This window comes from Scylla paramamosain, chromosome 45, assembly GCF_035594125.1.
Source record: "Scylla paramamosain isolate STU-SP2022 chromosome 45, ASM3559412v1, whole genome shotgun sequence".
Taxonomy (NCBI): Eukaryota; Metazoa; Arthropoda; class Malacostraca; order Decapoda; family Portunidae; genus Scylla; species Scylla paramamosain.
This window is the reverse complement of record NC_087195.1, coordinates 4,895,001-4,907,500: the sequence shown is the minus strand read 5'-3', so window position 1 is coordinate 4,907,500 and position 12,500 is coordinate 4,895,001. Positions and strand designations below refer to the sequence as shown.

General features: G+C 38.8%; 1 protein-coding gene across 3 annotated transcripts; it reads left to right on the top strand.

Moving 5' to 3' along the window:
- The first annotated feature begins 1,396 nt into the window (after positions 1-1,396).
- LOC135094517 (uncharacterized) lies at positions 1,397-10,117 on the top strand. 3 transcript variants are annotated; one of them, XR_010263858.1, is made up of 3 exons: positions 1,397-2,537; positions 2,616-2,723; positions 7,900-10,117. XR_010263858.1 is itself a non-coding variant. In XM_063994678.1 (2 exons), exon 2 carries the CDS (start codon positions 2,745-2,747, stop codon positions 3,789-3,791), a length of 1,047 nt encoding a protein of 348 aa, XP_063850748.1. In that variant the 5' UTR covers positions 1,397-2,537; positions 2,616-2,744; the 3' UTR covers positions 3,792-10,117. The 3 variants fall into 3 exon arrangements, 1 of the variants encoding a protein (XP_063850748.1); XR_010263857.1 differs by having other exon boundaries at positions 2,616-9,464; positions 9,508-10,117; XM_063994678.1 differs by having other exon boundaries at positions 2,616-10,117.
- Positions 10,118-12,500: the final 2,383 nt, after the last annotated feature.

Sequence of the window (12,500 nt, the reverse complement as noted above, 5' to 3'; positions counted from 1 at the left end):
CTTCCTCATTCACTCTGCTTCTCTTCTTCCCTCCCTCATTTCTTTCTTTCTTTCCTCCTTTCCCTCAACCCTTTCTTCCTTTCCTTCCCTCAACCCTTTCTCGCTTTCCTTCCTTCCCACAATCCTCTCTTCTCTCCTTCCCTTCATCAACCCTTTCTTCCTTTCCCTCCCTTCCTCAGTCCTTTCTCCTTTTCCCTTCCTTCCCACAATCCTCTCTTCTCTCCTTCCCTTCATCAACCCTTTCTTCCTTTCCCTCCCTCCCTCCCTCCCCCCCTCTACCACCTCATACTTAAGGTAATGTGCGGTCATTTCATGTATTGCCGTAAGTAAAGTAGTAGTAGTAGTAGTAAGAATAATAGTAATAATAGTAATAATAATGATCATAAAAACAACAACAACAACAATAACATCTACTACACTACTACTACTATTACTACCACCACCACCACCACCACCACCACCTAACGCCTCTTGAAGTCTGTCTGTCAGTGTGTGTGTGTGTGTGTGTGTGTGTGTGTGTGTCGCTTCCATCCCCACTTTGAATTAAACAGAGCAACAAATATATCTGTCAATTCGTGAGGCGGCGGCGGTGGTGGTGGTGGTGGTGGTGGCGGTGGTGGTGGTGACAAGAGGCAGTCAGGCCAGGCGGGGTATTATAAAGGATTCTGCAGCAGGGATACGAACTGTTGCCCCTTAGTTTAGTATGCAAGGATCTTACCACTAAGCCACTAGGGGAAGATATACATATGCTGACCTGTTCTCTCTCTCTCTCTCTCTCTCTCTCTCTCTCTCTCTCTCTCTCTCTCTCTCTCTCTCTCTCTCTCTCTCTCTGTAGGTTGTCTATTTTCAAGTTTATTTGTTAAATTGTTTGTTTATTTGTCTGTCTCTTTGTTTATTTACTTATTTATTTGTTTGTCTCTGTTTTCTTTAAGAGTGTTTTTCTCCGTCTGTCTGTCTGTCTGTCTGTCTGTCTGTCTGTCAGTCTGTCTTTCTGCCTGTGTGTCTGTCTATCTGTCTGTCTGTCTGTCTGTCTGTCTGTCTGTCTGTCTGCCTGTGTGTCTGTCTATCTGTCTGTCTGTTACATTTTAAAGGAGTAAGATGAAAGTAAGATCAAATTAATAAATAAAACCAATACACACACACACACACACACACACACACACACACACACACACACACACACACACACACACACACACACACACACACACGTTAATTATTCAAACCACAAAATTTTTATAGTCGCTTTTAATAATGTACAGATTTTACACACATAATATATAACAACATTGAGACTTCATGGAGACACTACTACTACTACTACTACTACTACTACTACTACTACTACTACTACTACTACCACTACTACTACTACTACTACTACTACTACTACTGTAATAGGCACTACTTTGCATGAAGAAAAGAATAGATATAAGAGTAGAATTAGAAGGAAATTAGAGACGCGTTAGAGAATCTAACGCTAGTATTAGAAGAATTGTGCAAGAGGTGAACAGGACGTTGAATTGATAACAGCCAAGCTTAACTATAAACAGCCGGTTTGTTTTATGCCCATTCAACTTGTTAAAGGCTTACCTCCCATTGGGTGGAGATTAAAACGTCATTCATTTTGCTTGATATTATTGGCTATGGAAATCTATGACGTATGCCTCGACACCTCTCGGACAATCCTCAAGTTACTTTTAGGAGCAGTAGCAGCCAGTCACCAAGATAGTACAGACGCACAACCCGTGTCGCTCTGACTTGAGTTACTCAAAGACTTAGACTCTGATCAAGACGCAAGAGTCTTAATAACTTTGCTTATAATCTTAGTCGTGTGATTGAGTAGTTAAGAAGTGCACTGTTGTTGAGCTGTAAAGACAATTTATATTTTCTAAATAAACTGCAACACGCCAGACTAACTTTGATAACCCACTTGCACAAGGAAGTTGTGAGTGATGATTATCGAGAAATAAAATCATCGTCTCCGATACCAAGCTACGCCCACCGACACATAGTCGCCACAGAGGCTAGAGACAGTGTACATACAAATACATGACAACACAGTGGTGTTCAGCTTATTGGGATTCTGAAGCCTAAACAACCTCCGAAGAGTAAGAAGAGTTTACAAACATTAGAAACAAACAGCAGCAACGGAAACAACAGCAATAACGCTTCCCCAGCCAACACAGTGAGTCAAGGTCAACCCCACAAGTGTGCACAAGTTCCGCACCGCGCAGCACCGCGCCACACCTCATCACACTCCCGAGCCACTACTCACACGATCAAACTCAAGAGTAACTCTCAATTAATACCACCAAACAACGAGACCAATATCTAAATACTAAGAAGAGACTTAGAAGAGGAAACCGCAGCCAGAGACGAGAGCAGGATCAGCGCCGCCCCAGCAGTCGCCGCACACAGCCATCAGCCACAGCACACCGCCACCAGCAGCCGCCGCACACAGCCATCAGCCACAGCACGCCGCCACCAGCAGCCGCCGCTCAAGAAGACATTGCTACTCACTTGTCTATACTTTGGTAACAGTATTCAACCTGTCATTCATTAATGTAATTATATTCATATAATATTTTATCTAATACACAGTGCACCAACAGTTTGTGTATGCCTGAGGAATGACTGAGCACGAAGAAACATTGAGTATAACTGCCTTATTGTAGAGCGTCTCCCAACATTATCACACGCACTAATCATCATAGGACAAGGTATGTAAATTGTACACATGTATGCCACTACCTAGTCAAGTTTCAAGTCGAACTAGTCCTATCTTTACTCGCAGTTTACGAGCTTTACGTGAAAGTAGAAACTCCACCATGACAAACGCTAACGTAGTAAAACATTCAATCATCACCACTGTTGCTGATATCCCCAAATTCAGTGGAGACCCTGATACTATTGATTTAAATCAGTATGTCAAAAGAATAGAAACTTTGATCAAAAACAAAGGTATTGTTGAGGATAACTTAAAAATAGAATGTTTCAAAGAACACATTGACGCTGTTAAGGGCACAGCTCGTCACGTCATAGTATATTCACATTTAGACAACATCAAAACATTTGATGAGTACATCAAAGCTTTTAAAAAGCACTTCACAACAAAAAGCGATAGAGATCCAATACGCGCCATGGTCAAGTTTCTGAAAATAGCTCCAGAACAAAACGAGACACAAACAGCATTCATTTCAAGGTTGGATACACAAGCAAGAGACATCAAAGCAATCTTTGAAAACTCAGATTGGTCTGTGAAAAATGAACCCAAACAAATTTCCTTGAAAAACATGGCTCTCGTTATGATGCTAGCACAAATTGTCAAATCAAACAAGGTTGTAGTACAGGAAAGACTCTATAAAGACATCAAACCAAACATACAGTTAGGTGAGGTAGATTGCCTACTCAAAGGCTATGCAGAAATAGATCCTACTTGCAGTACATATGTGTTAGCTGCTAGCTCAGACTCACGCACACCAACCACACAAAGGCAAGGACGATCACAATCTAGAACCAAAATGTCAAAACCCTATAATGGTAGGAGTCCTTCTAGACAAAGACAAACAATTGAATGTTACAATTGCCACAAATTTGGACACTCTGCAAGGGACTGCTACGCTAATATCACCTGTTCCAACTGTCAGTATAAAGGTCACAAAGAATCAGTATGTAGAAATCCTCCTTGGTGTTCTTATCATCACAGAATTGGGCACAGGACAGCAGACTGTCGTGCTAGAAGTCAGGATTTTCGCAATGGCCAAAAAGAGAAAAACAGTACAACTTAGTCACTTCATCAGTAGCCAACAGAAGGTCAACTCGCCACATTTCATATCAAAACCAGGAAATAAAAGAATCCAAAGCACAGCCATGGTACTCCAACTTAGATAAATGCCAGGAAGTAAAGGAAGTTATCTATATAAATGACAACTCCGGAGGTCCGCTCATAGCCGGACGAGTGTTTGATGAACCCAGTCACATGTTTCTAGACACAGGAGCACGTAAAAACTTAATCAGTCTAGATTTTCTAAGAAAAGCGAAACCTGGTTTGGTCATTATTGAGCCAACCACATTCAACATTCATGGAGTTACCGGAAACAAACTCACACCTTTAGGAGAAACACAGATAACTGTAACTTTTGGGAACTATTACATGTTTGAATTAACAGCTGTTGTGGTAGAACAGCAAGCGTTCCCAGGAAACTTACTCATTGGATATGACACAATGCGAGATGAAGACATAACTATCTTCCCTGCGAAGGAAGGAGTTAAAATATCTTACAAGTTTCTACCATTCGTTAACACCCGCAGCCAAGATGTCGTGGCACCAGTTAGTCAACAACCTAAGACAGAAGTAAACACAGTTCCCTCAGATAATAACGTGGCAGAGCGGTACTTAAACAATTCATCACCAGTACTTGACGAGAATTGCATTCCTACGGAACGTCATGAAAAGACAAATTCCCCACTGATAACCCAAAAGAACAAACAACATGCACCAACCGAAGCCTTGAAAATTGTTTCAGGTTCTGTAACAGAGTGCACGCTGTTGCAGGCTCAGTCTATTTGCAAGGTAAAGGTTAGTCTAAAAGGAATAAGTGACCATGTGACAGCGATTGCCTTAAGCGAGTCGTCACGTATTCGTGGAATAAATTTAGAAAGTGGTCTTTACCATACAAACAGGGGTAAATCTGAAGTATTTGTCATCAACACGCTTCACACAGACGTAACTATTAAGAAAGGAACAGAGTTAGGACGTTTCCAAGTCAGTAAAGCTATAGAAATAATCAATAATCAAGACCTTAGCTCTGATAAAGATGAACAAATAGCACAAGTGTTTTCGCTACAAGAATCCTCACAGAGTGAGAAAGAGATAAAGAAACACCTCTCTCCCACTAGTCGTCCAGATCTTGAGAAAGAACTAGTACACTTACTACACCTGCATAAAGCAGCAGTTGCTTTGCCAGGAGAAGCCTTGGGTAAAACAACTCTATTGCAGCACAAAATCAAACTCCAGCCAGGAACACAGCCTATTTACGTTCCCGCATATAGACTACCGCATTCTAAACTTGCCACTGTTGATAAATTGATTGAAGATATGTTGTCACAAGATGTCATAGAACCTAGTGACAGTGAGTGGAATTTTCCACTAATACTTGTGCCCAAACCGGACGGTACCATGAGACCAGTGATTGATTACAGGGAACTCAACAAGAAAACAATTCCAGACAGACTTCCGCTTCCAGTCATTTCTGATGTTCTTCGAAGTCTAGGCACTTCAAATAAGTTATTTAGCACAATTGACATAAAATCTGCATTTTGGCAAATAGAGCTCGATGAAGCTTCACGTCCATTAACAGCATTTTCTACACCAACAGGACATTATCAATTTCGTAGAATGCCATTCGGATTATCGAACAGCCCACTTACTTACATGAGATTAATGAACAATGTCCTACAAGGTTTGATTGGGAAGACTGCTAGTGTTTTCCTTGATGACATTTTAATAGTTTCACAAACAGAAGAAGAACACTTCCACAAACTAAACCAAGTCTTCACCAGACTCGTATCAGCAGGATTAAAGATCAAGTTGGAAAAATGTCGCTTTCTACAAGAGGAAGTAACTTACTTAGGTCATCAAATAGACAGTCAAGGTCTGAGGACAGTACAGTCAAAGGTAGACGTCGTAAAACAATTTCCTCAACCAACCTCAGTTGAAAAAGTAAGAAGTTTCTTAGGACTAACAGGATATTATAGAAAATTTATCAAGAATTACGCTGACATAGCACAACCATTGAATTCACTCCTGAAAAAGAATACTACATTCTCTTGGGGTTCTTCCCAAACCAAAGCATTTGAAACACTGAAAAACAAGCTCACAAGTTCGCCAGTATTGATTTTCCCAGATTACACAAAAGAATTCATCTTGTGTACAGATGCCTCTGACATAGGGTTAGGAGGAATACTAATGCAGGAAAGAAATGGTAATCCACACCCAATTGCATATGCTTCCAGACTTTGCACAGCTGCAGAAAAGAATTATAGCATCACAGAACGCGAGACTTTAGCAGTGATATATTGTCTAGAACACTTCAGAGATATCATATTGGGTTACAAGATTAGAGTGTGGACAGACCACACCGCAATTCAGAATCTGTTTAAACACAAAAATTTAAGAGGACGCTTAGCACGTTGGTTTGTGACACTGCAGAATTATGAAATAAACTTTGAATACATACCAGGAAAGAAAAATACAGCAGCCGATACTCTATCACGAAACATAGTCTCACACGGAGAAGTAAATAGTGTAGTATGCAGTATCCAAGAACTAACCACATTAGACAATGAACTTGTATACTCAGAACAAAGAAAAGATGACACTTTGAAGCAAATAATAGAGCACCTTGAAGGTAATACAGACAGAGAAGCACAGACACTACCAAAGAAATATAAACTATCGGAATTCCAATTACATAATGGATTGCTATACCGCAATACCGAAATAAAATGCAAAGGAGTATCACGTGGAAAAGTGAAACAGTTAGTTATACCCAAAGAGTTGGTACCAAATGTCTTGCACTTCATTCATGATTGTGCAACTAGTTCTCACCCAGGAAAAGAAAAGGCTTATAGACAAGCACAACTTAAATACTATTGGACAGACATGAGAAAACAAATCTACAATCATATAGATAATTGTAACGTTTGCGCAGAAACAAAAGGACACACACGCACACCAGCACCAATGTTGAATTACCCAATCCCTGAGAAACCGTGGGATAGAATTCACCTTGATACCTTGGAGTTGCCTCTATCTGAAAATGGATTTAAATATTTACTAGTAATCATCGATTACTTCTCCAGATTTTGCATTTTACAGCCACTACAGAACAAGAAAGCAGAGACAATCGCTACAACTATATTTGAAAAAGTAATATGTCCATACACAACCCCAAAAACTATCATCACTGACAATGGTCCTGAATTTAATAACGCTATTCTAGCAGAAATATGTCGCATTTTCAACATAAAGAAAATAAATGTACACGCCTACAAACCGGAAAGTAACGGAGTTGTGGAAAGACTTAATAGAAAAGTCATCACTTGTCTGCGTACATTGATAAATCCACACAGCATTACATGGGACACATGGATCCCGCACGTCACATGTGCTTTGAACACACAAATCAATTCAGCCACAGGTGAAACTCCACATTATATTCTTTTTGGAGAGGATAAGAATTTACCGTACTCACTTCTAGAGTCAGAACCGCTTCATGTCTATAACTATGATGATTTCATACTAACTAGAATCAATAAATTCAAGGAAATATACCAACGTATCAGAAATCACATGAATCAATACTCACAAGACTTAACAAAACAACAACATAAAAGGGCACGAGAAATAAAAATACAGCCAGGAAATATAGTCATGGTCAAACTACACACGCCAATAGGACATAGCAACAAACTTTCGCCCAAGTTCAAGGGTCCGTATAAAGTCATTGCACCAGATAGTGGAAATAAATTCACAATACGAAATTTCGAAACTGGTGATATCAGTGTACGCCATGCAGATGAACTCAAACAGACAAACATGAATGAATTTGGTGAATATGCAGTCATAGATAGTGATGAAACAAATAGCATAGAAACAGACAAGACAGAAACAGACACAAACAATGTAGAAACAGGAACAGATAGTGCACAGACAGAAACAAGTCACCACGCAGCAGACGACGAAAGCCATGATTACAGGAAAAAATTAAGAAGTCATAGAAAACAAGTTTTGCCATTAATTTGCACCAATGAACTCCCATTAGAATCTGAATTTTATGAGTATGTTGAAGAAATATTAAATGAGTTGAACATAGATTGTTGTTCTTTTTACAGGTAAAGATGAAACAAGTGGCATGCATGTTCTCAGCTATAGTAGTTCTAGCAACAGCCTGGGACCCTGTGAGGCCCGGAGCTTTAGTAAGGAAAATCGGCGACATGATCATTGTGAACCACTCAGTAAGAGTACTATTGAAATTTGACAATATAAATGTTGTAAGAGAAAATGTCAGACATATCAATAATGGGTTACAGATGGTAAAAGACAAATTGATAATCAGTGAGATATCCAATGTGAGATTAGAGAAGAAATTAGATGCTATACAGACGAAGGTCACCAAAATAGAAAATAACTTCCTACATAGCAAAAGCAAAAGAGGAGTAGGTATCGCAATAGCGATCGGATCGTTAGTAGGTCTTGGAGTAACAAATATTGGTTTGTATGCAGAACTTCGCTCAAATGTAAATAATCTACAAAACTCAGTGTCTAGAATCGATGTCTTACGAGAAGAAACAGAAGATATACAACTTACCATAGATGAGATGATTAATAGCATAGAAACCTTAAGTACAGAGAACTCTAATTTGAAGGAATCCCTGGAAATTTTCATGGTCTTGGATCAGTTGCACATTAAGATAAATGAACTAAATGCTGAAATGGAACAGTTAATTCAAGACTTAGTTATGGCTAATGCTGGACATGTTACATACACATTATTTTCAATATCACAACTTCTAAACATAACTCAACAAGCAAAATATGAGTGGAATTTTCAACCTTTCTTTGATTCAAATAATATTGCTCTATATTATCCCATTCTTAATTCATTCATAAATGATACTGGAGTACTCATTGACATACCATTTTCATCAGAATTGAAATATCACATGTATAATCTGATTCCTTTCCCAATGAAATTTAATAGTTCCATTATAACAGTTGATACTGATATAACATCTCCAACAAATTACATCCTATCCATAAATGGTTTGAAAGAAAGTGTTATAGTAAATGATGATCTATTGCACTGTAAGAAAACTAACGTAGACCTGTACATTTGCTCAGCTACTTATTTTACTTTCAATGAAGCATTGAGTCACTCATGTGCCGCATCCTTGGTGAAAAATATATCCATTGTACGTAATTGTCATTTTAAGGAAGAAACTCCCATAACACGTCATGAAACTATCCAGGAATCTCACTACTTATATTTTCCAAACAAGACAACTGTATCAGTCATATGCCCAGGATTTCAACCTCAGATAGCATCAATAGAAGGCTTATATCGTGTACCAGATCAATGTGAACTTCATAGCCCCACACTCACAACTGTAGCAAATAGGAAAAAGACTATTGTACTTAATAGAGAAAATGTTTTACAGGACATTACTATGAAATTCCCAGACAGAGCTCCTCCTTTGAAAATCAGAAAGATTAACAAGAAAAGACTTGTAAAGCAAGTGTCAAAAACACACACAGGTACTATGTGGTATATAATATCTGTACTTACATTTGTCTTGATAGTCACATTGAGCACAATATCAATGATACTTATGTACAAGAAACTCAAGAATTCATCCATCGAAATGAAACACATTTCCGAGCCGTAACCCTGTAATAGGTATGTAAAGAACAGCAAGCATGTAATATTGTAAATAGAATAGGTATGTAAAGAACAGCAAGCATGAAATACTGTAAATAGAATTTATTGCATAACAATTTTGTCGGGACGACAAACGGTAGCTGCCGAGCCCTGTAATAGGCACTACTTTGCATGAAGAAAAGAATAGATATAAGAGTAGAATTAGAAGGAAATTAGAGACGCGTTAGAGAATCTAACGCTAGTATTAGAAGAATTGTGCAAGAGGTGAACAGGACGTTGAATTGATAACAGCCAAGCTTAACTATAAACAGCCGGTTTGTTTTATGCCCATTCAACTTGTTAAAGGCTTACCTCCCATTGGGTGGAGATTAAAACGTCATTCATTTTGCTTGATATTATTGGCTATGGAAATCTATGACGTATGCCTCGACACCTCTCGGACAATCCTCAAGTTACTTTTAGGAGCAGTAGCAGCCAGTCACCAAGATAGTACAGACGCACAACCCGTGTCGCTCTGACTTGAGTTACTCAAAGACTTAGACTCTGATCAAGACGCAAGAGTCTTAATAACTTTGCTTATAATCTTAGTCGTGTGATTGAGTAGTTAAGAAGTGCACTGTTGTTGAGCTGTAAAGACAATTTATATTTTCTAAATAAACTGCAACACGCCAGACTAACTTTGATAACCCACTTGCACAAGGAAGTTGTGAGTGATGATTATCGAGAAATAAAATCATCGTCTCCGATACCAAGCTACGCCCACCGACACATAGTCGCCACAGAGGCTAGAGACAGTGTACATACAAATACATGACAACACAGTGGTGCCAAACATACAGTGGTGGCACTACACTACTACTACACAGATGAATGAAATACGAGTTAAAAATTCTCTCTTTTCTGCAACAATCTTCAACACATCCTGATATACTGTGTTGATCTCTCTCTCTCTCTCTCTCTCTCTCTCTCTCTCTCTCTCTCTCTCTCTCTCTCTCTCTCTCTCTCTCTCTCTCTCTCTCTCTCTCTCTCGTTCTCGCTATCTTTCTCCCTTTTTACCGACATCAAGAGAGAGAGAGAGAGAGAGAGAGAGAGAGAGAGAGAGAGAGAGAGAGAGAGAGAGAGAGAGAGAGAGAGAGAGAGAGAGAGAGAGAACCACATTTATACCTCCCTTATCCAATTAATTTGTTATGGTTTCCCAGAATGTGATGCTTCTGTGTGTGTGTGTGTGTGTGTGTGTGTGTGTGTGTGTGTGTGTGTGTGTGTGCTAGAGGGTGTTGGGGAAGGCCTCCTGCTCCCCCACCTGCAGCAGCACCACCAGGTAGGACGTGGCCAGGTTAATTAGCTGTGGGGGAAAGGTGAATGTTATTATTGTTATTGTTGTTGTTATTGTTGTTGTTGTTTTTGTTACCATCATTATCATTATTGTCATTATTATTATTATTATTATTATTATTATTATTATTATTATTATTATTATTATTATTATTATTACTGTACTATCTGCACTGCCACTACTACTACTACTACTACTACTACTACTACTACTACTACTATCACCACCACCACTCCTACTCCTATTACTACTCCTCCTACTCATAATAATAATAATAATAATAATAATAACAACAAAAATAATACTGACAGCTGTAATGTTGGTGTGCCCCAAGGTCACCATTCCCTCCAGACTGAAGGCTGCTGTGGAGAGTAACAGATGACACAGGCGGTGGATCTGTGGGAGGGAAGGGAGTACTGTGACACACCCCAGCCTCACCACTGCATTCACAAGGTAAGATCATTAATTTGTCACTTTGTTATATATTTAAGCATACAGGTTTAAATGTTTATGGCCACATGGTCTGAAGATAGCAAAGATACAGTATACAGTGCAGCGTGTAGCATAGATGAACTTAATTAAAAGCTTCATTCACGTGGACACATATGTAGCTTTCCTTTATCACTCGTAAGATTCAACTCCTGTGAATAAAAATGATGGAAAGCCACAGAGCAAATGGGAATGAAAGAAAGAAAGAAAGGTAGTGGCAGCCTTCATCTCACATTTAAAATACATAACACTTATTTAAACGATGGCTTTGTTTTTTGTATTTTCCCACTTGTTTTACCTCATCCTCTTTATGTAAGCTCTAGTTGAAGATACACAGGTTCTTAAGGGCGTTTTTACGGTTCTAGTGACAGATTAACAGTCTTGAGAACCGTGCTATCATTTCTGTGGCCTTTGTAAACAACGGTGGTGGGAGGAGAGCGTTATAAGGGTGTGGGTGGGCGGGGTGGCGTCAGGGCCAGGTGAAGGTGTTTTGGCTTACCTGACTGATGGTTGCGTGTCTGCTGGTGAAATGGACACACTGGTTTGCTAATGAACGTCTTTTTTAATGCTGATGTTTGTGGTGAGTGTATTTGTAAAGGAAACTGCAATTTAAGAACGCGTGTCTGGCGGTGAATTGGACACATTTTTTTTTTATTACAGATTTGTTATTATTATTATTTCTTTTTTTGATGTTGATGTTTGTGGTGAATGTATTTGTAAAGGAAGCTCTGCAATTTAAGAACGCGTGTCTGGCGGTGAATTGGACACATTTTTTTTTTATTACAGATTTGTTATTATTATTATTTCTCTTTTTAATGTTGATGTTTGTGGTGAATGTATTTGTAAAGGAAGCTCTGCAATTTAAGAACACGTGTCTGGCGGTGAATTGGACACAACTTTTTTTTTTAGTACAGGTCTTTTATTTATTTATTTATTTATTTGTTTTTTTAAGTTGACGTTCATAGCGAATGTCCCTTACGTGGGAATTTTAAAGAGAACAATCAGCCGCTTACTGCAGAACGTTTGCGGCGAAAAGTGTGAAGGGAGAACACTCTGAACGTAAGAACAAACTTGCTTATGAATGAGTTTTTATTTTCCGAAATTAATTTTCATGACGAATGTTCTTGAAGAGGAAAAAAAAGAAAGAAAAGAAAAAAAAAATATGACAACAACACGCGGCTGGTTGTGAGAGAGACATTTTTGTTAAGTCAATATTAAAAAAAAACGTATAA

Bases quoted from the DNA above. Each gene is read 5' to 3' on its own strand.
- LOC135094517 (XM_063994678.1), top strand. From the start codon at position 2,745: ATGCCACTACCTAGTCAAGTTTCAAGTCGAACTAGTCCTATCTTTACT.